The sequence below is a fragment of the Molothrus aeneus genome, chromosome 1 (assembly GCF_037042795.1).
Source record: "Molothrus aeneus isolate 106 chromosome 1, BPBGC_Maene_1.0, whole genome shotgun sequence".
Taxonomy (NCBI): domain Eukaryota; kingdom Metazoa; phylum Chordata; class Aves; order Passeriformes; family Icteridae; genus Molothrus; species Molothrus aeneus.
In genome coordinates, this window is record NC_089646.1 from 105,684,935 (window position 1) to 105,710,364 (window position 25,430).

General features: G+C 46.8%; 1 protein-coding gene across 1 annotated transcript; it reads left to right on the forward strand.

The window, feature by feature from the left end:
- Positions 1-2,396: 2,396 nt before the first annotated feature.
- On the forward strand, positions 2,397-21,007 carry GATA6 (GATA binding protein 6). Its single transcript, XM_066546390.1, has 6 exons — positions 2,397-3,285; positions 6,659-6,825; positions 10,152-10,277; positions 11,581-11,668; positions 11,803-11,909; positions 20,840-21,007. The coding sequence occupies exons 1-6, from the start codon at positions 2,397-2,399 to the stop codon at positions 21,005-21,007; spliced, it is 1,545 nt and encodes a 514-aa protein (XP_066402487.1).
- Positions 21,008-25,430: the final 4,423 nt, after the last annotated feature.

A 25,430-nucleotide genomic window follows, 5' to 3' on the forward strand; every position in this document is an offset into this window, starting at 1 on the left:
GAAAAGCCGTGCCTACCCCAGGAGCGACAGCACGGCGCATCAGCAGGTTTGGGCTCGGTTTCTGTCGGGAGGGTTCATGCCTGCCGGCTGCCGAGAGCCCGGCTCTGCTCTAGTCCAGCCCTTTGCCGCAGATGACTTTCTGTACAAACTGATGATGACAGATATCCAGCTGATAACCTCTGGTGAACGAAGTTATTTTAATTTCCAGTCACTTTCCTGCTAAGTACCATATCAGTTTGTACACAGCTGAGATAAGAGGGTTGAGGAGCGGGGGGGTAATAAGAAAGAAACAGAGGAAAAATGCCTACCGCCAGCTGTTGGGATGGACACATCCCACAGCTTGCTTTGGCTTCACCTGATGGTCGGGGCAACTCAAGGAGGAGTCACATTTTTTCATCTCGGATAGCTCGGATTTTTTCATCTCGGATAGCTCGGATTTGGACGAGCACAAACTAAGGAGATTTGATGGAGGGATACGTTCTCCTGGTTGCTTAGGGCGAAAGCCAGGCACACATCCCCCCCCGGGTCCGCTACCAGGGGACATTCGCTGACATGCCGGGAGGCGCGGAGAAAAGAAAAAACCTTACAGAAGTAGAATATTTACAATAAAAAAAAAAATCCGGAAAGCAGGGAAGAGTGTGCATTATTTCTGGGTTAAAATAAATAAAAAAATAATAATAAAAAGAAAAAAGAAAAAAGACTGGGGTATCTGCCAGAGCCAGCCCTCCGTGCTCGTTCCTGCTCCCCGAGCAGGGGTCCGTCGCCCCTTGGTTGTGGGCGCCCCGAGGTGCCCCCCCGCCCCCGCCCCCGGGGCTGCGGCGGCTCGGCTGGCCCCGGGACTGGCACCCCTGCGGAGCCCCGTGTTTGTTTAGGGCTGGCCGAGCCCAATCAGGGCCGGCTGCCTGCAGTTTTCCGGCAGGGCTGCGAGAGGCGCCTCCTCTCTCCTTTTTATACATGAGCCGCCGGCCGCCGCCGCCGGAGTCGCCGCCGCCGCTCGCCCCCGCCGCACTGGATTTACCGCCCGGCGCGGCCCCGCGCCCCGGCCCCATGCGGGCCATCGGCATCAGGTTTGGCCCCTCTCTTTCCTCGCCTCGCCGCGGTTTCGCTCGTTCTTTCTGGGTCTTGAGTCGCTGCCTCTCTGCCCTCGGGCGCTCCGAGGGGAGCGCGGCGCGGCGGCGGCTGCCCCTGGCTGGGGGAGCCCGAGGGAGAGAGACTGTGTGGGCAAACATCCGATGCCGCTGCCTGGAGCTCTTATCTGCCGGAGCCTTATCTTCCAGTTATCTCGCAGGAGGGAGAGACGTATTTGGTGCCTATCTGCGAGGGGGCTCTGTGTGTGTCCTGTATTCTTGTGCCTGTGGTTATCTGGAGTGCCCCGAGGTGGGCTGAGGGCGGAGAGCCTCGCCTGCTCTTGCTGTCACTTCTCTGTGTCCCCTTTCGCTTTCTCCCCCTTCTCCTAGGGGCTGGGCAGCGGACTCTCTGTGTCTGTCTGTCCGGCCTTCCTCATGCTGGCAGCTCCGAATTGGCCCCTCTCGGCTCGGGACGGGTGTCACGGCTGCAAGGTGTGCAGGGGCTCGGGGCAGGCGCCCAGCCAGGGCTGCCGGCTGGATCCGGCCCCTGCGGCAGGCACATCCCGCCCGGCTCGGTCCGCGTCCCGCCGCCGCCGCGCACACTTCGGGCCCGGCCCGTGCGCATCTCCCGTCCCTCAGGGGCCTTTCCCTCCTCCTCCTCCTCCTCCTTTCCGTGACCTTGGGCTGGAAATAGGCAAACAAGCGAGGAAGAGCTAACATCACTCTCCGGCGAAGTAACCTTAAAGGGATCGCCTTACTAATTGTTTTCTCGGTGGAACCGAGTCAAATGACTCATTCATTGAAATAATCATAACAACGACAGCAGCCAAGAAAGGGCAGAGACAGGGAAAATTGCCCCCTCACCCCCCTCTGTCCCCACGCCCTTACGCCCACCTTTTGCCCCGGCGTGCTTCATGTTCAAATCCGCAGCCGGGGATGCGAAGGGAGAGAGAGGGGAGCAGCCCTCCCGCCGTGCGGAAAGCGGGGCGGGAGCCGCAGCCCTGGCCCCGCGGGACTGGCGTCTCCCGGCTCGTCTTGACCTGGGCTGCCTGATCCCATCCCGCCGGGGCGAGGGACAACACAGCGCCGAGGCGACATGACTGATTAAGCGCTCAGAGGGGCCAGATAAGCCCTGATGAATCTCATTACGGGAGGGAGACGGGCTGTCCTGTTTGCAAACTTTATTATTATTTCTCTCTCCCCCACTTCCCTGCTCTTTTGTGTCCTCCCTCCCCGCCCTGCCCTGCGGATCCCCCCCTCCACTCCTCCTCCTCCTCCTCCCCTCCTCGCCCTTCCCCATCCACACCCAGCGGCTAGAAGGGGACCTGGATGGCCGTGGCTGAAGGCGGCTGGTGCGCGGTGAAGCGGTGCGCTGCGGACGCCGGCGGTTCCTCCTGTCCCTTCGCGACCAGGGAGCCGCGCCCGTCTCCTCCCTCGCCTTCCTCCTCCTCCGGCTCCCAGGGTGAACGCGGATCCTCCAAGACTCCTCGGCCGGAGACCGACGGCAGCCACCGGCCGCCCCCCGCCGCCGAGGGCAGGTCGCTGCTCGCCCCCTACGTGCACTTCGGGACCCCGCACCCCTCCGGCCGTGCCAACTGGGAGGACATCCTGCTCTTCGCGGACTTAGACCAAACTAACAAGCTGATCTGGTCCAGCCGCGGCCCCAAGCTGAGCGCCCTCGGCGCCGAGCAGCCCGAGGAGATGTACCAGACCCTCGCCATCTCGGCCGCCCAGGGCCCCACGCCTTACGACGGATCTCCGGGCGGCTTCATGCACTCCACGCCCAGCTCGCCCGTCTACGTGCCCACCACCCGCGTGGGCTCCATGCTGCCCACGCTGCCGTACCTGCAGGGCAGCGGCGCGGCCCAGCCCAGCCACCCGGGCGGCGGCCACGCCGTCTGGTCCCAGCCGGCCGCGGAAAGCCCCTCGTACAGCAGCGGCGGCGGCTCCCACCCCTCGGGCCGCTTCCCCTACTCCCCGAGCCCGCCGGTGGCCAACGGGGCCTCCCGGGAGCCCGGCGCCTACAGCAACAGCCTGGGCGCCAGGGACCAGTACAGCCCCCTGGCCCGGCCGCTCAATGGCTCCTACCCGGGCCCCTACACGTCCTACGTGGGGCCGCAGCTCGCCCCTGCCTGGCCCACGGCGCCCTTCGAGAACTCCATGCTGCACTGCCTCCAGGGCCGGGCCGCCCCCATCCCCGTCCGGGCACCCAGCGCAGGTAGGAGCCGCGGGCAGGGCAGGGCAGGGCAGGGAGGGTCGCCGCATGCCGGGGCTGCCCCCCGGAGGGGCGGCGGGGGTGCCGGGGGGCGCGGGGAGCGGCGGCGGGGCCGCCCCGGCCGGGGGTGGCTGGCGAGTCCGTGTCAGGACGGCGGTCCCGGCACCGTGGCTGTTCTGGAGTGGAGGTAACTCCCGTCGTTTGTGTTGAGTTAGGGGAAAAATGCACCTCCAAAAATGCTCCTCCAAAAACGCACCTCCAAAATACACGTCCGTTGTATTGAGTATGGCGTTGTTTGGAGTATGGCAGTCGGTGTTACCAACCCAAAGATCCCAAAACGAATTGCCCGGTGTAAACTTAATTTTTAATTTTTCCAAATCAGTACATTCCTGCTTTCCTTAAATGCGGTCATCTGGACAAGAAACAGTGACAAATTCACTGCAAATTAATCGTTCTTGTATCATTGAGGAAAATTGCAGGGGCTCACTTAACCCATTTTGGATTATTTCAACTATAAAACTCTTCGTTGCTTCATCAAAAAAGAAAAGCAGCGAAGTAAAATCTCGTATATGAATGAGAAAACGTAATTTATAAACTGCTGCTAAAATACAGCACCTCCTGAGGGGTTTTGCTTTCATTTCCGAGGTGTCCCAGCCTTATTTTTTGTTTTAGTTAAGGAGATTCTCGGTGTCATTAAATCAATGGCAGAAGTGGAGTTTGAGCTGCGATGATTTTGTCAGAGGTAGAAAGATTAACGATTATTGCAATCTCTTCAGCTTTAGAATAAATCTATGTATATATAAATTGAGGTTTATAGAGAGGTGTGTGTGGCTATGTATATGTATTTATATATACATGCTCTGCATATATTTATTATGTATATATACATATTTATGTAAATATGTGTATGCACACAGATTTGATCGTCATTCACTTTAAGCATAAACTACCCACCAGGTGCATGTATTTTATAGACGCCGTGATTTTCTCTTTCAGTGCAGTGCTGCAGAAAATTACCCCATGAATTTTTGTCTTTCTGTAGGGCTGTACACACAATGCTCCTCCCGTCTGTCGATGACACCCTGTAGATTTAATTATTTTAATCCTCCCACTTGGTGTTTTACATCCTGACAGAGGGAAGAAAATCAGTTGTAGCAGTGATAGGAGAAGCCACATCTCAGGGTAACAAGAAAGTTGCGTTTTAAACTCAACTTTTAAAAGTTATAGTGTGAAACTAGATGACGGAGAGTAAAAAAATCAATTGTGTTTTTAATTTTTTTTCTTTTTTAATTTTGTCGGGAGGGACGTGGGGTTGGAAAATCTCACGGCAGGGAGAGGAGAGGGGTGAGTAAGAAGGAGCAGAGAAGTGCAGGAGCCGGCGCTGGAGGAGGTTGGGCAGGAGTGTCAAGGCAGCCGAGGAGCACGGCAGCTTCCCTGCTCCAGCGGGTCTCTCCCGCCCTTGTGCCTCCCTCCCACCAGTGCTGGGGGCTGGAGGGGTAGGGATTAACCTTTCCATGAGGGAAAGGACGGGTGCCAGGGCAGCCGCAACGCGGTGTAACGCGGGGCGAAGCAGCCCGGAGCTCCGGGGCCAGGAGAATTTTCTGCTCCTGTGAGGCAAAACGCGGCAGCAAAGCCGAAGCTACGCCTTGTCCCGTGTCAAAATTGTGGGAAAATTGCAGCCGAAATGTATTTTTTACGGCTAAATATTAGACAGTTTGATAAAGCTTTCTTAACGGTACTCGTAGAGATGCTAAAACTGTGTCTAAAATTAAAACTTTATATTGTTTTCTTTGGAAATAAGTGTAGTACTCACTCTCTAAGGGGAAAAATATTTGAAAATGCCGGAGAAATATTGTCACGGCAGAATTTCTTTCTGCAAACACGAAGGCAATGCTATAAAACAAATAGCCGAGACAAAATACCGTTTAAGTTCCAGCGTCCCTGACATCCTAAACATTTTTCTGGTTACAGTCTTCAATGGTGCTTTTAGTGCAAAGATTAATAAATCTTAGCGATGTGCTAAGAGCTAGGAGCTGACAACGTAAGTTGAACTGTGCTCTCTGGACTGTGCCGTGTGCCCGTTCCTCTTTAGCGCCTAATAATTCGCAAACGAAGGGAGGAGAGAAGCGTATTTGGGTGGGTGCGGGCCAAAAGGCCGAGTCTTTCTCAGCTCAATGCCCGCCGTGTCACCGCAGCCCAGTCTCCAAAGCTGCTCGACCTTTACGTGCTCTCTCGCTGCGCAGTGAAACCTTAGAGAATAACCCAATGAGGAATTTAAGCAGGTAGCAGAGGGAGGAAATAAAAAAATCAGTGACGAAGCTCTGAGTCTGAAACATACATTCCCAGACTCGACTCGAAAGCTGCTGTAAAAATCCAAACATCTCCTTTTATTATTTCTGCACAACGTGGCACAGTCTACGTAAAACAAGCATTTATTCCCCCCTCCCCCGAAATATGGGAAATATGGAGAGGTGAATCAGAGCAGGGATTCGCATGGGTGAAAGTATTAGCTTTTACAGGTGGGTTTTCTCTCTTTTTTTTTTCTTTTTCTTTTTTTTTTTTCCCGTGCTTTTATACCTTTTTTCCCCTTTCAGTAACTATGAAAGGAGGCACAATACCACTTATTTTTCCATTTCCTCTATTTTCTACAAACCAGCTCTAGTTTGACCAAATAGCCGAGGCGAAGCAGCCACTGCCCCTCACTGCCTTGGCACACCAGGGTCCCAAACGCTGCCTCTAAACTAGAAGCTTTACTAGTTGAGAGGCATTTAAAATAAGAATTAAGGTAGAAAAGTTCTTGCCGAGCTTCGACCCTGGGGAGTATTGGGCAAAACGACATATCCAGCTCCCAGGGTGGCTCTGGAAGGGGCTATTCTGACAGCCACCTCACTCTGCTCCCCTCTAAGGGCGAGTGCACCTCCCTTTCCGTCTTGTGGGCACCAGGGAGGGGGTTTCGCCCCTCGAGCGGGCCCTAGGTGGATTTCCCAAGGGTCAGATCCCGCCGGGAGTGGACGGCGGCCCGGGGCTGAGCCCTCCGGCGGGCCGGTGTCCGGGTCAAGAGCTCCGCCGGGGCCCGCAGCGGCTCTGGCACGTTTAAATAAATAGAAAAAAAAAAAAAAAAAACAAAAAAACCAAAAAAAACCAAAACCCAAACCCAATAAACAAACAAAGAAAAAAAAAAGAAAATAAAAAACCAGGGATTTTGTAGAAAAAATCACGGCATGGCCGCCGTCGCTGCCGGGGAATTGCTTTTCCAAGGGCCGGTTGCTCGCTCGCCCGGGGCCCGGGTGTCGGCGGGGCCGGGGCCGCGCTCCGCGGGGCTGCACCGGGCTCGGCGGCCGTGCCCCACCGCCTCTCCCTCTGCTCCTGCCCCCAGAGCTGCTGGAGGACCTGTCCGAGAGCCGGGAGTGCGTCAACTGCGGCTCCATCCAGACCCCGCTGTGGAGGAGAGACGGCACCGGCAACTACCTGTGCAACGCCTGCGGGCTCTACACCAAAATGAACGGCCTCAGCCGGCCCCTCATCAAGCCCCAAAAGAGAGTGGTGAGTCGGCAGGGAGGGAAGGAGGGGGCCGAGAGGAGCTTTGCCCCAAGGAACCCCAGTCAGCTGTAGCCAGGGTGAAATTTGAGGCAAAGATGGGGGAGAGCAATCAGCGTATCAGCCTGGTGATCCTCTCGGCTGCAAAACTGTAGTGAGGCTCCTGACCAGGTTTGCAGGCCAAACTGGTCACTGTGAGGGGTGACAGGGCTGGCAGCCTTTTGGGAGCTGCTTTGGATCCACTTACAGGCAAAATCTCTCTCTGACCCCTTGTGAGCTGCATACCAGGCATGGGCCAGCCTGGCTTTTCGAGATATGAGCCCCATCTGTGAGGGGGATTCAGTGGCTTGGAAGAAATTTGTGCTGGTGATGTTGGACATTTCCAACAGAAAAAAAAAAAAGAAAAGAAATCAAGGTTGGAAAATGTTTGTTCAGAGGGCTAGGAATTTCTCCAGACCTGCTTTGTTTGCTGAGAGCTCGATCCTTGGGAATGTAAGCAAGTTTTGTATATAATTCAAAGAAAACCAATTGTTTAAACAATGATAATAGCCTTTGTTTTGTTTTACTCCTAAGAAATGAGCGGCAATTTTTCTAAAAATATACTCCTAAAACTAGGGGGGGAAATAAATAGTACAAACCAGAACCCCTGTTTATAACTCAGGCTGGCACTGAATAGGCAAGGAGAAAATTTAACAAGCGGGATCTGCACATTATGTTTAGCAAATCTGGGTGGAGGTCAGCAGACAGAAAGAATACGCTCTTCAGTAATGGCTGTTACCGAGTGAGCCACAATAAATCACACCACTATAATCCAAGCTGATGCTTGGACCCTTGTGTATGGAGACAGTGTATCAAACCCATCAGCCTTTCAAGCCCCTTTCAATCATGCCAGCTGCTTTGCTCCATGCCTGTTTTCCTTGGGCTGAAACACCTACTGTTCTATATTTCACAACCATTTAAATTTAGTGCTCTTATGGGAGCCAGGGGAAACAAGACCCAAACACTCGATGGTCGGAACAGACAGTAAGCGCTTGGGAACCAGCCCACCTCTGCTTAAAGACCTTGCTTTAAGCTAAAGAGTTAATTTAACTTTAAGCCAGAGGTTTACTGCTGCTAGGTGCCTGTTTTTTCTAGCTGGATGTCAGGTAAATTTCATGACACAAGGTGTTATCTCATTAGCGGGGACAGATGCAGCGGAGGGGCCAGATCTGCTGATTGTCTCAAGCATCAGAGCCCCAATTGCTGTGGCACTCTGGCCCAAGGCAGATTTCAAGTAGCTGACACCCTGTTCTAGCCTTTCTGTGTAATTTTTTTTTTCGTTTTTTCTTTTTTTTGTTGTTTTTTTTTGAGGGAGGGGTGGGGGTGAGAAGACTAAAGCAGAGTCAAACTACAGCCCGATTTCAGTCTGACACCTCAGCGAAATAACGCTGAAATAGCTCTGTGTAACAATCCCTACCAAGTGCCCTGGCCATAACTATAAATCAACCATGACTCTGTGTTCATACAGTTGGAAATATGTAGGTGAGAAGGGAAAATGTTTTGAAAACGCTAAACATGTTTAGATTGCCCCAAAGTTTCTGATAAAATTCCTGCATCAGAAAAGTCGTTTTAGCTTCAAAACATGCCAAAACTCCATGTCTGTTTAGATATGGGAATGAGCAAAAGCTATTGAAATAAAATGTATGAAGGTTCAGACCAGGCTGCATAGAATTCAACAGAGTGAAAGAGCTGACAGCATTTCACTTGCAGAGAAAGGAAACAAAGCATGTGTGTTACAACCAGCTTTCTTTTACTCAATGTGATCACATAAAACACGTATTGAGTTGAGGGCATAATTTGAGTGCTGTGTGTGCATATATTTAATAACTAGGTCAAAAATTCTGTTTTGATGGTAATTGGATTTTTAAAATTAAAAATTGTTTTTGTGTACTTCAGCCTATATAACACTTGGCTGGGTGGTTAGCTTTTTTCCCCTGCGCAGTTAAAAATGGATTACTGATTCAAGATTACAAAATTTGTATTTAATCTGGAGCTCCTTCTGACCTGTGGTGTAAAATGATGCCTTGCTGCTAAAGACACTCAAACAGACAACATTCAAGAAACTCAGTTATCACTCTGGAATATTCTTCATTCTCAAAACATTTTTATCGATTTCCCCAGTGGCAGGCAGCCCTGTGGTATCAAAGGTGACCCAGTTATGTCTAACAACCCAGCAGTAAATGATTCAAGAGGAAGGGCATTGTACCCTTAAGTTAGTAATTTCGGTTATGGGCATTTTATGGTCAGAATAAGATTAATGCAATCCTCTGAAACTGACTTCTCCATGTAAACTTGTTCAGCTGCCAGACGCAGAGCTAGGCACAGATTTTTTTTGTATTTTTTTGACAATGCGATACTTTGAAAAAGACTAGATTTATGATGTAGCTGGAATTCTTTGCTTGTGATGAACGTAAAAGAGATCAGTTGTTACAGGGACTTTTATAACCCATTCACCTTCATTTCACATGTTTATGAGGACTGCCTTCACTTATGATATACAGCCTGTAGCCATAAAGCTCTGGGTTATACGGTTATTTCTGATACAGAGTTGCTTCATCTTGGCTCCAAACTCCACGGAAGAGTGTCATAAATGGCTTGTTTGCAGTGGGAACCTTGTTGTCACCCACCAGCTTTTCTGCTGGCCGAGGGAGGCTCTGCTCTGTAAAACACGCTCCCAAGGCATGCTGTTTTTTGTACAATGATAAAATGGACGATGATAAAAAGACCTTTTTATCAAAGTAATGCTGTTGTATGTGTTACCCCGGGGATGCCCAGGAAAGTTTTCCCCAGATGTGGTGCCACCAAGGGCAGGTGATTGAAGTGGCTGATTTTTCCAATGAGTCAAGAGTATCAGTGGCAGGATCAGAGCTGCCTCTTCATCCACCACACAAGGGAGAGGGCACTCAACTGTCTGGGGAGGCGGCATGGGAGTGGTGTGCCTTCTGTTCAGCTCAATGGAGCTGTAGTGGAGATATTTCCTAGCTGTCCTGCTAGGAAAAAGTGCCTGGTAGTCTGAACAGACTTGTGATCGCCAGCTCCCAGATGAGAATTTTGCCTCTGCTGTGACTGCCCAGAGTTGAAAGACATTCGGTACCTTTTCACAGCATCTTTCCACTCTCTGATATGAGGATAATTCCATTCTAATTCTGGGCTGTTGCTGACAGATACTATCAAAGAAAGGCTCCTATCATCCCCGCCATGTGTTAAAGGACTTTTTAGAAGCATAAAGGCATAAATCATTCTCTGCTGCCCACCTGTTTATGCCGTGCTTGCCTGTGCTTGCCCCCATGCAGCCTTCGTCGCGGCGGATGGGCCTGTCCTGTGCCAACTGCCACACCACGACCACCACCCTGTGGCGCAGGAACGCCGAGGGCGAGCCCGTCTGCAACGCCTGCGGCCTCTACATGAAGCTCCATGGGGTGAGTGGCTGCTCCATCAAGGGAGATCCCCTGCCAGCCCTGGTGCTGCTTTGGGGAAGGGGCGGCCCTCAAAAAAATCACTGGCGAAATGTTTAGAGCAACAGAAAAATGTGTGACATCAGAAGATGGTTGTACCGCTTTAGCTTGTTATGCTTTTGAGTAGTTATGTGTTTGCCACTGTAGCTCTCTCAATAGATTTATATAAAGAAACCACCTCTGGATGAGCAGCAGTGGTGTTTTTGACACTGGGATTTAAACCAGCTCTTTAGTAGGGAAAAAATCCCTAGACCTTTAATGAGACAGTTTTTCATGGGCAGACATAGCAATGGCAGCAAGAGGGCTATGGCTATCCAAGCTATAGCCAGAAAAACTTTAAAGGCAATTTCAGCCTTTGTTGGGCAATAATAAAGTAAAGAAAAGCTCTGTCCTGAATGTGATAGAGCATGTTTTGGGTGAGACCCCCTGTGGATTGTGTTACAGTCAAGCATAAATGTTTGAAGAGCGAGGGCATTAGGAATGATTGAGACGTGGTCTAGCCTTCAATAAAATGTAAATTATGTCACAGGTTTAAATATTGTAATGATAGAGAGCACATGAATTTTCTTTCCTCAAACTGGTGTTAAAATATATTTTAAGCTGGTGTTTTTGTAGTGTGATTATTATTGTAATGAACACAAAGATGATTTTTGAGCACATTTAAATACAAATTTATCCCTATAAATATAAATTTAGGTACTGTAAAGCTGTATTATGGGCAGATCTGCTTATAGGAGTAAATACTAAGTCAATTCTTCTATTCTGAACCTTCCGTCCTAAGACTTTTCCTCGTGATGAGCTGGTTTGCAGAGCTGGTCCACAGGATGAGGAGGATTTTTTTTCTCACATACATTCTTTCTTTCCAGAATCAGGCACTGGAGATAATTCCTAACTGACTGGAATAATAAATCAAGGATATACCCCATCCAATTTAATTTCTTATGGCTTACTGCCAAATGATGCTGGTTTTCTCTAATTCTGTGCTGTTTTCCTGTGGATTGATTGAGGGGTTGAAAAAACGATGAAGTTTGCATAGAGAAAAAAAAGTTTCCTACTTTCTTAATTCAGCTACGACTCCCCTTGAATCAAACTATTGTTTTGCCCAAATAAAATGCAAATATTTTTTAGAATTAGTACTGTGACACAGAGAAAATTAACTTGCTATACAGACATTTGCAACATCATATCTGGTTTTGTAGTGTATTTTGATTTTTGATTAGAGTACATATGCAATTCTGTGATTAGTGTGGAAATTTAATTTTTTCAGGTTCCTCGACCCCTCGCTATGAAAAAAGAAGGAATTCAGACAAGGAAGCGAAAACCTAAGAATATAAATAAATCAAAGGCATGCTCCGGTAAATATAAAATATAAGAAAGTGTAGCTGCAATAGTTTGTAGCTGTCTTGGTTTTTTGTTGTTTGTTTTTTTTTTTTTTTCTCTTCTCTGTCTGAAAAATATTTATTTTTAATGCCAATTCCCAATTTTTCAGGTAACAGTACTACTGCAGTTCCTATGACTCCGACATCCACGTCTTCTACCAACTCAGATGACTGTAGCAAAACTGCTTCTCCCGGCGCACAGCCTGCAGCCTCCGGGGTAAGTGTCTGCATCTGCAGGCAGGCTGATCACTGGGCAATGTTATCACAGCTTTTATCTTATCTAGCAGAACAATAATCTAAACAAACTTTTCAGTTTTGTTAGCTGATACTAGAACAAGATTTTCGGAGGATATTACATATAGCTGTAAACAGAACGACAAGCTGAAGTACTTTGCAAACCTTCTTGATTAAGATCTATATAATTTTTATTATAGTTAGCCGCAGCTTAACCGCAGACATTTTGTTTTTAAATATTCAGGTTCTTTCATTTCAAAGGTTTTCTTTTGGACAGAAGACAATAAAACATGCCCAACTGATCCTTTCAAGAAACAATTATACATATATATATATATATATATGCATTATCCCAATGGGTAAAATCCAGAAAAACATTATCCTGCTGTAATTATACAGGCTTTTGTCTTAAATTAAAATGTGCAATTAAACCCTGATCCAAACTCAGCTGAAGCCAGGCTGGAGCACCCTGCTGACTGCAGTGCATGGGGGTTCAGCCCTCTGCCCACAGAGGGCTTTTCAGGGGCCAGATACTCAGCATCTGGCAGCACCAAATTCCAGAGAGGCACTAGAGGAGTGCTGATCATCCCCTGCTTTAGCTTTGATCCTTATTTTACATCATGTACTCCAACCATCGCAAACTTCCTTTCTTCACTCAGCATGTGTGATAAATACTACTGCTAAAGTTGTGAAGCTGAATGTAGATTAATTTCTAACCTCTTGGCTGTACCTATCCATATCCACACTCATTTCTCAGCCTCTCAGCCTTCTGTATCCCTTAATCTGCCACATCACTTATTTGAGAAACTTTTCTAACGTGGCTTTCTTTAGTCCTTTATTAATGAAAGGAAGACATTGTTTATAATAGCTATTTTTCAGTATGTCTTGGATTTTCTACATTCAAACTACTTTCAATGGTTTAATTTCTGATGTACAAAGTTTCATTGTACAAGGGGAAGAAAAACTCATTTTTTAGCAAATGTGATTGTTTGTGGACTGACAGGGCCACCCATTTTCAGAGGCACTGGATTTTGGGTTTGGATGCTGTGAGACTAGGATAGTACTAAAAGGGCTTGTCTTTGACATGAGAAAACCCTGTCAATACAGTAAAATAAACAGATCACATAAAAATAAAAAAGAGAAACACTAACTGAAAAGTGAACTGTTGCAGTTTCGGAATTGGGTTTCAGACTCCCCCAAAGAGCTACTATGCACAGTTTAGGCTCTCCCTTTATATTTGCAAAGGAAAAAATGTAGCCAAATTTTCCTTGAGTTACCTTAAGCAGTACTAGTGATCCTGAGCAGTGTGGTGACGTTTATGCATTGGATAGACATGGAAGCACAAACCCAGACTAGACTGAGGCAGCACAGCCATGTGCTGCTTGGGGAAGGAGAGGCCATATAGACGAGATCTCATTTCCACTATGCTGCTGCCTTCTTGGCTGGCTAAAACCTGACTTCCTTTCTGTGGTATTTCTCCCTAGAAGGGCACATCAAACACATTATTAATAATCTTTATGTTATAACTTTAGTAGTGCCATTTTTAATATGGTTTTGCCAGATGGAGTTGTGTGGGTACCAGAGGAGAGGGGTGCAGGGGCGTGGATTGAGGGCTAAAAGACTCCTTGAGAACTGTTAGCAACTAGGAGCAACTCCCAGGAGGGACCCTGAGGCTGCTCCTAGTTACATGATGGCATCCTTGGTGACAGGACTTCAGTTGTCCCTGATTTTTCTACAGTAGGTCAGACTGGGAGAGGACACCTGCACAACAGCTGGGAAAATCTGTCCCCTTATATCCAGCAGGCAGCATGGTAACATCTGCATAGCCTTTTCCCCACCCATGATTTGATCAGATGGGCCTTGCATATGCAAAGCACTTGCAAATACCCCCTCGTGTAAGATTTCAGTGAACGGAAGTGATGGAGAGGGGCTGTGCCATGCGCTGAAGAGAGGAAGTTGCAGTGGCAACCAGATGTAGGGGCATCCCTCCATCCCAAATTATGTGAAGGGCTACTGATCTCCCACCCCTGTGCCCCAGTCCCAGATGTATGTGAATGAAAAGAGGATTTCCAAGGGAGCAGCTGTCAGGGTATGTCACGGGCATGGTCACGTTCTTATCTCAGGCTTCTGGCTTTGCCCAAGCATCAGTAATTCAAAGGGATGAGGACTTGGGAGGCTGGAAGTTTAAAGTAGAAAGTGGTGGCTGTTAAGATGGGCTCCAGTTGTCCCAGACATCATTTGGGAACATGATCACTAACTGCAAAGGATGCAAAATAATTTCTAAAGGGTCTAAATCCTATGGAAGGGACTGAGCACTCATAAAGCCCATTTAAGCTGTTGTGAGTCAAGGGATGTCAGTATTTTAGAGCAAGGCAGCCTGTAACCTGATCATATGCTGAAGCAAGGATGCTCTGCTAGATTTCTATTTTCTTGATTATTTTTTCTTTTTCCTTTTGAATTGATCTACTGATAGATCAAAGGTTTGTAATTATTTCTAGAATAGGCAATGGCTGTGCACAAGGAGAATAAACTTCTTCAGCTCATGTCAGGAGGGAAAAAACCAAACCCTCAGATGGATTAATCCAGGCTCTGTAATCTTTGGTGACTTTAAAAAGACCAATGTTGATTCCTGACAGTGGTGTTGGTGATGTTGCTGAAAAACAGGGACCTGCTTGAACAGCAAACCTGGCTCGTTCCCACTCCTTACACAACGGGCATGGCAACTTGTTTTTGTTTTGCTCTGTTTTTGCTTCTCTAGCCTTTATTCTGTGAAGAGGGGGAAAATGCCAAATTGACATTAGGCAGAGAAATCTGATGACGTTTTAGAAACTGTTGTGTGAAATTCACAGCAATGTTGTTGCTAAATGAAACAGAGAAGACGAATTCCTCTACTGGTACAAAAGCAATTTATTATGCCTTTTGTGGGAGGCTGCCAAAAAAGTTTCCAGTTATGTAGAAATCTAATGGAAATGAAATTCAGCAGAAGTCATTTGTGTCAGTAACGTTCACTTTTTGCCCTACCTTTCTTTATCTCTTTTAAAGTAAAATAAAGAAGGGAGGGCAGAAAAAGAGGAGGGCAGCAATTACTCTTGGCAGTGTCTTTGAGACTATCCATTTCATGAAGGGAATCTTATATGATGCCAATTCTGAGACAAATTAGCAAGAACCTTAAATGTTGATTTTACGTTCTAGCTGAAGTTTAAACATTTAAGTGATACAATTAATGAATTGCTGTGGGGGCAAAGTTGATTTCAAACATCCCAAAATGTAGAAGTGTTTGGATTGGAGATATTTTGTTGTCCCATTGTAAAGGGGCTATTTGCCAAATTCACATCTGGATCTAGGATCTAGGCCTATTTCTGTTTTCCTAAGCACTATAAGTACTGGGTGTCCTGTGTTACTAATATGGAAAGGGTCCAGCTGCATGATATATGAAGTTGCCTTACGTCCCCATAAAAAGAAGATTTGAAGGTTTCAGACAGCCTGCATCTGCATCTATACCTGCTCTCCCTTTGATGCTGCTGAAACTGTACAGGCAAAAGCTCCACCAAATAAATTGCTAAACGAAGGGCATGGTCTGCAGTGCAAACCCATCCATTTCCATGCAAGGGCTCCAACAAATGTGATAACCAGAAGGACTTTATTTCCTTATTAGGATAAAGGCAGAATGAAACCTGTTGTAAAATCTGCTTTTTATGGCAGGACATGGAGGCTCCTTGAGCCACAACTGGTGTCAGAAAAACTCAGCAGCACCAGGTGAACTCTTTCAGAAGACTCTTCTGTGCCTTATGCCTCCAGTTTGGAGTTTTTCAGAAGGACCATAATCTCACACCACAGAAAAACTCAGGAGGAAAAACTAGTGCTTACTTCCCTTGGAGGTTTACCTTGAGAAGTGGTTCACGACTGGCTCTTCAGTTTTGTAGGGTGGGAAATGAGAGAGCTGACTGAGATGGCCTTGGCATGTGGTGAGCTAGCAGGAAAATGCAATTTTAACTGTCTCCAAAATGCTGGACAAGTGGGGCTGGATTGGATTAATGGCTTCTCCTGCATTTGCTTTCTCTTTTTTCCTGTCAGAAGAAGAAAAAGTGATCTGGTTAGAGGTGGTGTTGCTCCTGTTTAGGCTGAAAATTGATAGGACATTCATGTTGGCTACAGGGAAATCAGCCTCCACAGAGTATGTCCTATGTCTGTATGAACCAGAGATTCAACCTCTTAAAACAATGTGCTAACCACCTGGATATAGGGGAGCTGAATGTTCAGGGGTCCTTCAGATTATCTGATGATAATATTCCAGTTGTATGGAATAATTTTGTACGTGTTGGGACAGAGTTTCCATGAGAAAGGCTCACCAGCATGGTTGGTAGGACTTTCACCTGGAAAATGGGAACACGGTGCCTCAGTCCTGGTATGAGTAAATATTTATCTAAACCAGGTGGAATAAGATCAACAGGAGGCATGAGGAACGTGGCAATCTAAAATACCAAAGAGCATGGCAGACAGGGCAGTATGCTGGGAGATATGATACTCTAGACTCTAGTTTAAATTTTTCTTTGTCTCCTACCTCTTCGGCATCAGTGCTCAGTCCTGGACAAAATGGGAAGCTGCTTTCTTCTCCCCACTCAGTTTCATACACTGAGTCTTTTGCTTTTACATTGAGTAATTATCTTTGCTCTGTGTAAATGTATCCAAAAAAAAGGCATTTCATTTTTATATCAAACAGAAGGAAGCAATCCAGCTTTTTTGTTTCAGTGGGGAAAAGCAAGGAAAAAGTATTTTTGCTTCTATCCCAAAATTCTACATGCACATGGACGCATACCTTTTGCTTGGTTTTGTTTTATTGCCAAAGCAATAAAGCCAGTTACTCATACAGCCCTTGACAGCAGTGGGTCATCAGTTTTCCAAGCCATGCTGGAAGTTGCCTCCCTTAGGAAATTAATGAAGTATTAACCACAGATTTATGTTGCTATAATACAAAGGAGAGATTAGAAGATATGTAAACTTACACGTCTGCAGTATAAACAAAAGGATCAATTGGACTAGCAAGAAATGACAGCTTTGTGTACTAAGAGGGTCGTTACATCAGTAAAAAAAGCTGTCATTTTGCAGTGCCAAGATTTGCTCTTTGGATTCCAGGGAGTGACAGTGTTGGGAAAACGTGCTCTTTGTCGGGATGGGAGTTATTGCAGGGAGGCTGAGGCTGGAAAATTAGGGACTCCACCAGTTTGCCACAACACTTCATGTGTGAAAAAATTCTTTGCAAATGTATTTTAACTGACTGTAGATATCATTTACGTGTTGCGAAAGTAATCTAGGCTGAGGAGGAAGAAAGTCTCAGCTGAGACTCAGCTTATTGCTGACTTAATGTAATGTCCAAAATTCATGGAGCATTTTGAACGTGTTAAGTGGATAGAGCAAAGGTCTATCTGATAGACCAAAGGTCTAGATCAAGGCTCTTTGCCCCCCTCCAGCTGACCTTGCCCAGTGCTTTTCCCTCTTGGCTGTGGAGGTGTGGGGGAAGGCCAGAGGGGCAAGTGTCCATCCCCTCTCCCTGCTCTCTGTGGTGGGCAGATGGTACAGGAAGGAGTAGTGGCGGAAAGCAGGAGTCTTTCAGCCAGAGCTGCTGCTGCTGTTCCCTGGGTGCTGGCAAGTGCAGCCGAGCAGCCTGGTTTTGATGTGGAGCAGTTTTAGTGGTGATTAATTCGCCTCTAAGGTCCTGATAGCAGGTTTGGGTACAATCTAGTTGTCTCTGTGGCTCTGGCAGAGGTCTTCCTCTGTACATGGTGGGCAGGTCCTCTACAGAAAGGCCACCTCAGATACAGATCACCTGCCTGGGGGCTGACTCATGACCAGCTCTATGGAATATTAATGCCAATATTTCTGGGTGGGACGTGCCTGGCCTTGTCTGACCCTTGCTGCTGGGCCAAAGGCGGCAGCTGTGGTGTTTCACCTCAGAGATACCTTTGGCCGGCTGGGTGCTGCAGCTGGGCACTCAGAACAAATCCAGAAACTCAGTTTACCTCTGGTGGAAAAGGTTCAGGCGACGGTGAAGAGAAATATGAGAGAATTCTATTGTAGAGTTTTAATCCAGAGTTTTATTCCAGGATGACAGACCTCTGAATCTTGTAACAGCTCCCAATGGAATATTGACCGCATGGTCCCGTCTCCTTTTAAGCCCGGGGACAGGGGGAGGGGAAAGGACAGGTGAGGCACCAACCAGGTGTGAGGAGGGGAAGGCTCAAGGGATAAAGACACTTGGACAGGCCAATGAGCCCGGACCTGAGGGGCATCTTTTGAACTTCTGCCAACGACACCACGACCCTGCTGGAATGTTAAGATTGATGGACAGCTCTCAGCAGGAGGGCAAAGGGGGAGGGGAAAGGAGAGGTTGGCACACCTGGGGGGTTGGGACAGGTGGAACAGGAAATGGCGTCACACTGCAACACAGCTCCTCCTGGTTTGGGTAAAAAGGAAAACCTTTGCAGATAGAAGCAAAACTTCCCTGTTTGTTTGAGAGGCACGCTCTTCCCAGTGGACTTCATTAATTTTTTCCTCTGGAAGGTGATCTTCAGTTGATTATCTGTTATGTATTATCTATTATCAGATTTCACCAATAAAAATAAAGTCATTTTATAGATAGAACCAGTAGATGTGAATTAGACCTCATTGACTTAATCAGCATTGTTCAGCTTATTTATTTCAGCTGAAAAAAGTCCTCTAATAACTAAGTGCAACCTCTGTCATCTTTCATCTCTTAAAGCTGGAAAAGTAAGAGCAAAGGTAGGGAGGCTCAGGAACAGACTTGTGATTCTGTCATGTCCTTTTCATGAGCCAAAGTTTGTTTTCCATGTCTCACTTTGGGAGCTGCCCAAGCTGCCTGGATTTGTCATGACTTTACTGGGGTGGGGTTTCCAGGCCTGGCAGTCCTGCCCGGGTCCTGCCTGTCCTGGCTCAACAGAACCAGAATCCGGCCTTGGACAGGCAGGGATGGGCAGTCTTCAAACAGGACGTGCCTCCATGTCCTCCCTTCTGGGGTGCCCAAGGGAGGGGTACCTGATAACCCCATATGGAAACTATAGGTCCCTGCACCCCACCTTTGTAGGGCTGTATCAGGAAAAGGTGAATTACAATTTCCAAGCCCGGAAAAAACAGGCAGTGATAAGATATTTGTCTACCAGAACAGCAGTGGCAAATATGGGCAAATGGGAACCTTTCAAAGCACCTCCTAGTATTTTTAGCTCAGGTTTAGCAAACACTGCTCAACTAATTTAAACCCTTCTTCCACACTGGGGAGACTGAAGCTGTTAAAAATTATGTCTATTGTGCTAACAGAAATGTTTGAGGCATTAGAAATAAAAGGAAGGCTTTGAAAAGCTAGGCTGATGCAAGATCAGGGCTGTACACAAAGGTTAGCATGGAACCTGCCTCACTGAATTCTCCATGCACAGTCACAGGGAAAGAGGAGACAGAGATTTGTTGTCACTGATTGGCAACTGTATATTCAAGGGAGGGATAAAATTTATCTCTTAGGATTAGAGCTGTTTCAGCTGGTTTTGGGGGACAGCCTTTTTTCCTTCCTTCTCTACCTTTCTGGGTAGTGACTAATGGAGCAGGATCAGGGCTGATGACTGGGTGGAAGAATACTGGTGGTCAATCATTTTAATAAAAGGTTAAGAAAATACTGGAGCCCAGGTTATTTCAGACAAAAATGACTACTAGCAGTGAGTATCTCTTTCAGAAGGTGAGGTTTTCCCTGGGTTAAGCATGGCAACAAGAGCCCTGCTCCACACCATTTGGAAATTACCTTTGAATTAATGAAGCCTTGCTTTTCCTATGTCAGGACTGCTTGGCACAGCTCCAGGAGAGCCAAGAGCTCTACTCTTGTAAAATGATTAAAGATGTATACTTCTTACTTAAACAGCAGGCAGGAAGCTTCTGCAGTCACAGTTTAGGACAGACTTTTTCTTTTTTTTTTTTTTAAGGAATTTCATCCAAAGACTATCCATTAACAAGTAAATTAAGGCTTTAAAGTTGACATATCCAAGAGTTAATTTTGCATGAAGTCAGCTCTTAAACATTTCCTTTATCAGGTGAAAACGTTGCCCCTTCTCTGTCTGGCACCGCGTATTTTTCCTCTTTAGCGGATCTGCTCAGCCTCATGGAAAAAATGATTGTTCCTTTGTCTTTTTAACTCTCCATTTCTCTGTTAAAATAAATGGACTGATTCCAGTGTGGTTCAGAGGTTCATCTCCGTGCCTATCAGGGCTTCCCTGCATGTTGTCTTGTGCAGTCAGCAGAACAAAAATACTCCTGCTTCAAAGGCATAGTGTTTCTCTGCTGAAGATTAAAAGAGCATCTCCTTTAGTGGCCAGTCCTACAGGGAGAAAGTGGTTTTGGCTGGTGTTTTGAAGGGTCAGGAATGATTTTAAGCATTTCAAGGACTGAAGAGCCCAAAGAAAGCTGCTTTCCAGAAGGTGCTCCATATCTGCTCCTGGAGAATTAGGATGTATTGGGCTTCTCCCATGAGGACAAAAAACTAGAGCTGCCACCACTCCCAGATCACATTTTTGGTGCTGGCAGCTGTGTCTTTTCAGTAGGGGGCAGTGGGACACATGCACATTTCCTTCTTCATCATGAGCTGATTTCCAACTTTTCTGCACATCACATGGTTTCATTTCTACCTCTCCAAACACAGACATCACTGCCATCAGCAGGGCTGGGCGGCTGGGTTCATGCTGAGACATTTTTGTTTCAGGATTTCAAGGCACAGGGGCAAGCAGAGGGCAAAGCCTGTTTTTGCACAGAAATCCTGTCATGATGGCTGTGCTTCAGGACCGCTGTGCTCTCACTCACACCCCAGCGTGTGCCAAGCTCACCTGCTCAATGAATCTCTCTGTGCTCTCCCCCTCCCTGCAGGTGAGCTCGTCGGTGATGTCTGGCCCCGGAGAGAGCACCAGTCCCGAGAGCAGCAACCTCAAGTATTCAGGTCAAGATGGGCTGTACACAGGAGTCAGCCTGAGCTCCACGGCCGAAGTGACAGCATCTGTGAGGCAGGATCCCTGGTGTGCCCTGGCTCTGGCGTGACCTGGTGCGAGGGAAGCTGGATCCTGGCAGCCCCCAGACATCCGCGCGCAGTTTCCTCTGTGGAGCGAGCGGTCGCAGCGGCAGTGAGAGTGCTGGCAAAGACCATTCCTCTGAAACAGTTTTTGAGCCTTGGTGGCAGAGGTGGTTTTCTACTTCCGAAAGAGGCTTTGCCAAAGCATCCAGTTCCTCAACTATGCAAGAAAAATGTAGGGAAAGCAAATGACCACCGGGGATAGCTAACGCAGCCTTACACTCTTAAAAAAACCCTTCAAACCCCCCTCAAAAAAACTTAAAAAAAAAAAAACAAAAAAAAAAAGGAAAAGAAAAAACAACAACAAAAAAGAAGAGATAAACCCACACCTATTGTTAGATTCCAGAAATACATCCTCAACTTACCCTGCAGCACTGCCTTTCTGATTATATAGTTGTTTTCACTCTCTCATCGTCTTTTCCCCTAAGAATTTGGTGGAAGTTGTCAATGTCGAGGAAGGAGTAGCAAAGACTTTATTTACCAGAGATAGTGAGATTCTTTTCAATGAGTGTCAGAAGTGCTTACAGCTTGAGTTGACACAGACTTCTCGCACTGAAGATTTGATGTCTTCACCCCGTCAGACCTCTCCTTCCGTGCTCTCCATCTTCAGCGTGCCTTGCTCTGCTCTTCAGAGCCCAGCTATGTCCCTGGAAGAAATCACAACGTTTGGTACAAGTCCCACAAGGTCCAGCTGGTTAAGGAGATTTTGGAATTGGTGTTTTTTGGTTTAAAATATTTACTCACTTTTCAAGACTGCGATATAACTTTTAAAGTTCACTGTGACTGAGATTTATGAAAGTCCATATTTCCTGGCTGAACTGTGTAGAGTCAGTCAAAATTTGTAAACAGGGTAGCAATCAGATATTTTTCTTCCATATATACAATAATTTTTTTTAAAAAGTGCAATTTGCGTTGCAGCAATCAGTGTTAAATCATTTGCATAAGATTTAACAACGGTTTTTATACGAATGAATGAATGTAAACATTTTAACTTAATGGTACGTAAATAATTTAAAAGAAAAACTTAACTAGGCATCCTTAGGCTTTTTAGCGCAACAAAAATGCATCCACCTTCCGTATTTCCAGTTGTTAAAGCAAGAGTTTCAAAGAACAAGCCTTCTCTCAGGAAAATTGCCCTAGCCATTTGCTCCAAAGTGTTGTACAAAAATGCAAATGCATCCCCAAGGGGTTTTTTTTTGCCATTGAGTAAGTGTGTGGTGGAAAGAAACAAATTGCAATGAAACTTTACTACCTAACTGATACATATGTAAATACTACAGAAGATATCTAGGCATCTTGAAAATGTAGGATGCAATCTGTATAGTGTGACTGATGCATAGTTAGGTTGGTTTTCATTGGTTTTTAAGTGGGACATCATTTGGAAAGTTGTTTCATCAGAGCTTTACAAATAAAAGGGTATCATTTTAGATTTTTTTTCCTGTACAGTGTGCCTTTTCCTTTGTCTCCAACACAATTGTTAAGCTGCATTAAAAGCTATGGAAATGTACCTGGTACAGGTGGCATGTCTGATGGCTACAAGGAAGGTCTCCAGCTGAGGTACTCTGCCTACCTAAGTCTGCTCTGTGGACTTTTCCTGCAATTTGTTTCACTACACCTTCTGATGCTCTGTAAAACTAAGGCTTCCACCTACCAGCACAGGCTCCTCATGGGCATATGTGTGGTTTTTGTGATGAAAGTCTGGGGAACTGACCCCATGCCCTGTGAGGACTATCATTGTTTTGCTTGCCCCTCACACCATAGCTAAAGGGTGTCACCCAGGTTCCCTGAGTAGGCAAATATCAGAATGTTACCCACTATAGGTGTAACTGCTGAGTGGCAGAGGCTTTGAGTGCTTTGCTGGTATCCTCCCGTGGCCAAAGGTGAAGGGCAGCAAAAACTGAAAGCACTGCTACTGAAAAGAGAAGACAGTGAATTTTAGCTACTCAGGGAAGTGGAAAACCTTTTCCATTTGATGGCTCTGAGGACTGGTTCTCTTCATTGCTCAGTTCATTGGGGCCAGACTAATTGCCAGGTGTGATTTCCAGCTATGGCAGCAGTGCTGTTGGACTGGGAATGCCCAAACTCCATATCCATGGAGTGGCTGCAGTGTGTCCCTTTGGCTCTCTAGGCCAGACCTTTTGGGGTGAATTGGGGTAGCTCCTTGGCCTGAAGTGAAGCTATGCTGACTTGCACCAGCCAAGAATCTGCCTCTTGGTTTTCCAAACATGACACTTGGGGCGGCCTCCTTACACCTGAGGTGTTGTGAGGACTGTGGGATGAATGGTGCAGCACAGCCTCAGGAGGAAAACTGATCCTAGCAAAAAGGGATCAGGCTGAGCCCTGCCTGGGGTTTGGGTTGCTGTGCCCAGCCAGGAGTGAGGATCACTCGCCCTTCTTGGCAGGGTTGTCATGCCATGCTCACTGCTGGGCCACCTCAGATCCTGTCTACCTGTGGGTTAATGTAGCCAGGTACCTCAGCCCTGCTGACTCTGGGGCCATGTGGGTTTGGATCCGGTGATTTACAGAAATAAATACCTATCTAAGTGCAAACTGAGCCATGAAGAGAAACACTGGGCTTAAAAAACAAAAGGTGTGGACAAGAAGGTGGATATTTTCTCTCTTGAAGCATCTACTGGCTAAAATGCCCTTATTTGTAATTTTACAAGTGTTGGCACTTAAATGGATAAAAAAGCTATTGCTAACTGGTGTTGCAGTGTTCAGCCTTAGCTAGGGTCAGCATCCTTTCTTGTTTCCCTTTTCCATTTTTCTTGCTGGGGAGATGTTCAGTATGCCATTTCTGAAAAGCTTAGCACATAACTCGTACCTGCTGGGTGTGTCTGAGCTGCATTGCTCAGAGTTGCCATAGAACAGGAGGTTCAGAGCAGCATGTTCCAGTTTCAGGCTGCTGACCCAGCAGGAAATGTTATCTGGTTGCTGATGCTCTTGCTGGTGGCCTGTGGATGCCACGTTGCCTTGAAACCCTGTGGCACCTGTTTCAGAGGGCTCCTGGAAGGCCCTGCTCCCTTCTCAGCACCACCTTAGCCCAGGGTCTACCTTAGGGTGGTTCCTGCAGATGGTAAGTCATGCAGGGGGGATATAAAGATACCCTATATGAAAACCTTCCTCTTGGATCTGAGGATGAAAATGCTCTTTTAGGTGATATCAGGAGACAAAAAACCCCTAGAAACCCCCAATATTTCATAGGGAAGGTGTTTCCAATTACTTCTTATCAGAAAAAAAAAAAAAAATAAATCAAGAATGGGATGCTTTGCCTCCTTGGACCAGAAGCACAGCTGTCAGGTTTTCAACTCTCTGTAAGAGTCAAAGGGGGTAGCAGTAGGTTGCCTTAGTGAAAAGGTGCTGACGACCTCAAAACCAGGTTCTGTGTTATGATTTTACATAGAAAAAGACTGTGAGAAGGTACCTCCGTACTTATCAAATCTGCTCTCCAAATGTACTGATTGCTGGAGCTGCTACTCCTAGACAAAATAAAGGTTTCTTTTTATTTTTTTAATAATTATTTTTTATTTTAGTCCTGCTGAGACAGCACAACTCTGAGTGTGTGAGCTGGACTTTGCTCTGGCTCTTATATTGCCGATATCACTGCTCCTGCAGGATGGCCTGGCCAAAAGCTTTCCTCACTTATCACCATTTCTCTGCAGTGACAGCCCTGGGCTGGGCTGCAAAAGAACAAAGAAAGAGTTTGACCATGAGTTTTGTTTACTAATGAGGCTGAACAAGCCAGGTTGATCATAGAGCACCTTTCTAGCCCCAGAATGAAGCTTCATAGTTGACATTTGGAGATGGAGGGGAAAAGGCATATGGCCACTTTTCATGCTAGGCACCTTTTCTCTGGAAAGAGTAAAAATTAAATACTAAATGTCCCAGGGCATCTGCTTCAGAGTCCCCCATCAAGAAATATTGGAAGGCTCAAATTTGCTCGAGTGGTCCCTCAAGATCAGACTGCTCCTGTCCATGTGTGTTACCCTGGCCTCCAGTCTTCCCAAGATCCTGTTTTAGTAGTATTCCTGACACCCTCACCCAGAATCATATTTTCTTCTGTTCAAAGTGCTTGAAATAAGATGAGGTCCCTACTGTGGCTCAGAGTGGTATTTTTCAGCATGGGAGTGAGGGTGGGTGCTGGTGTGTTTTGAGTGGTTGCAACAGCTGCCAGGCTTGGGTTGGTGACCTGGAGAACCACCCCAGGCAAAGAGAACCAGCCTTGGACAGGCTGCCCAAAGGGAGTAAAGGGTGCTTGGCTGTTTCTAGAACTGCAGGTGGGCTTTGTTTCCTGTGAATGATCAGAGGGCAAAAATCTGTGTGTGAAGTGAGGAGCCAAAGTAGCTGGTTTTTGTTTTGCTGCTGCAGAGCTAGACAAAGGCATACATCATC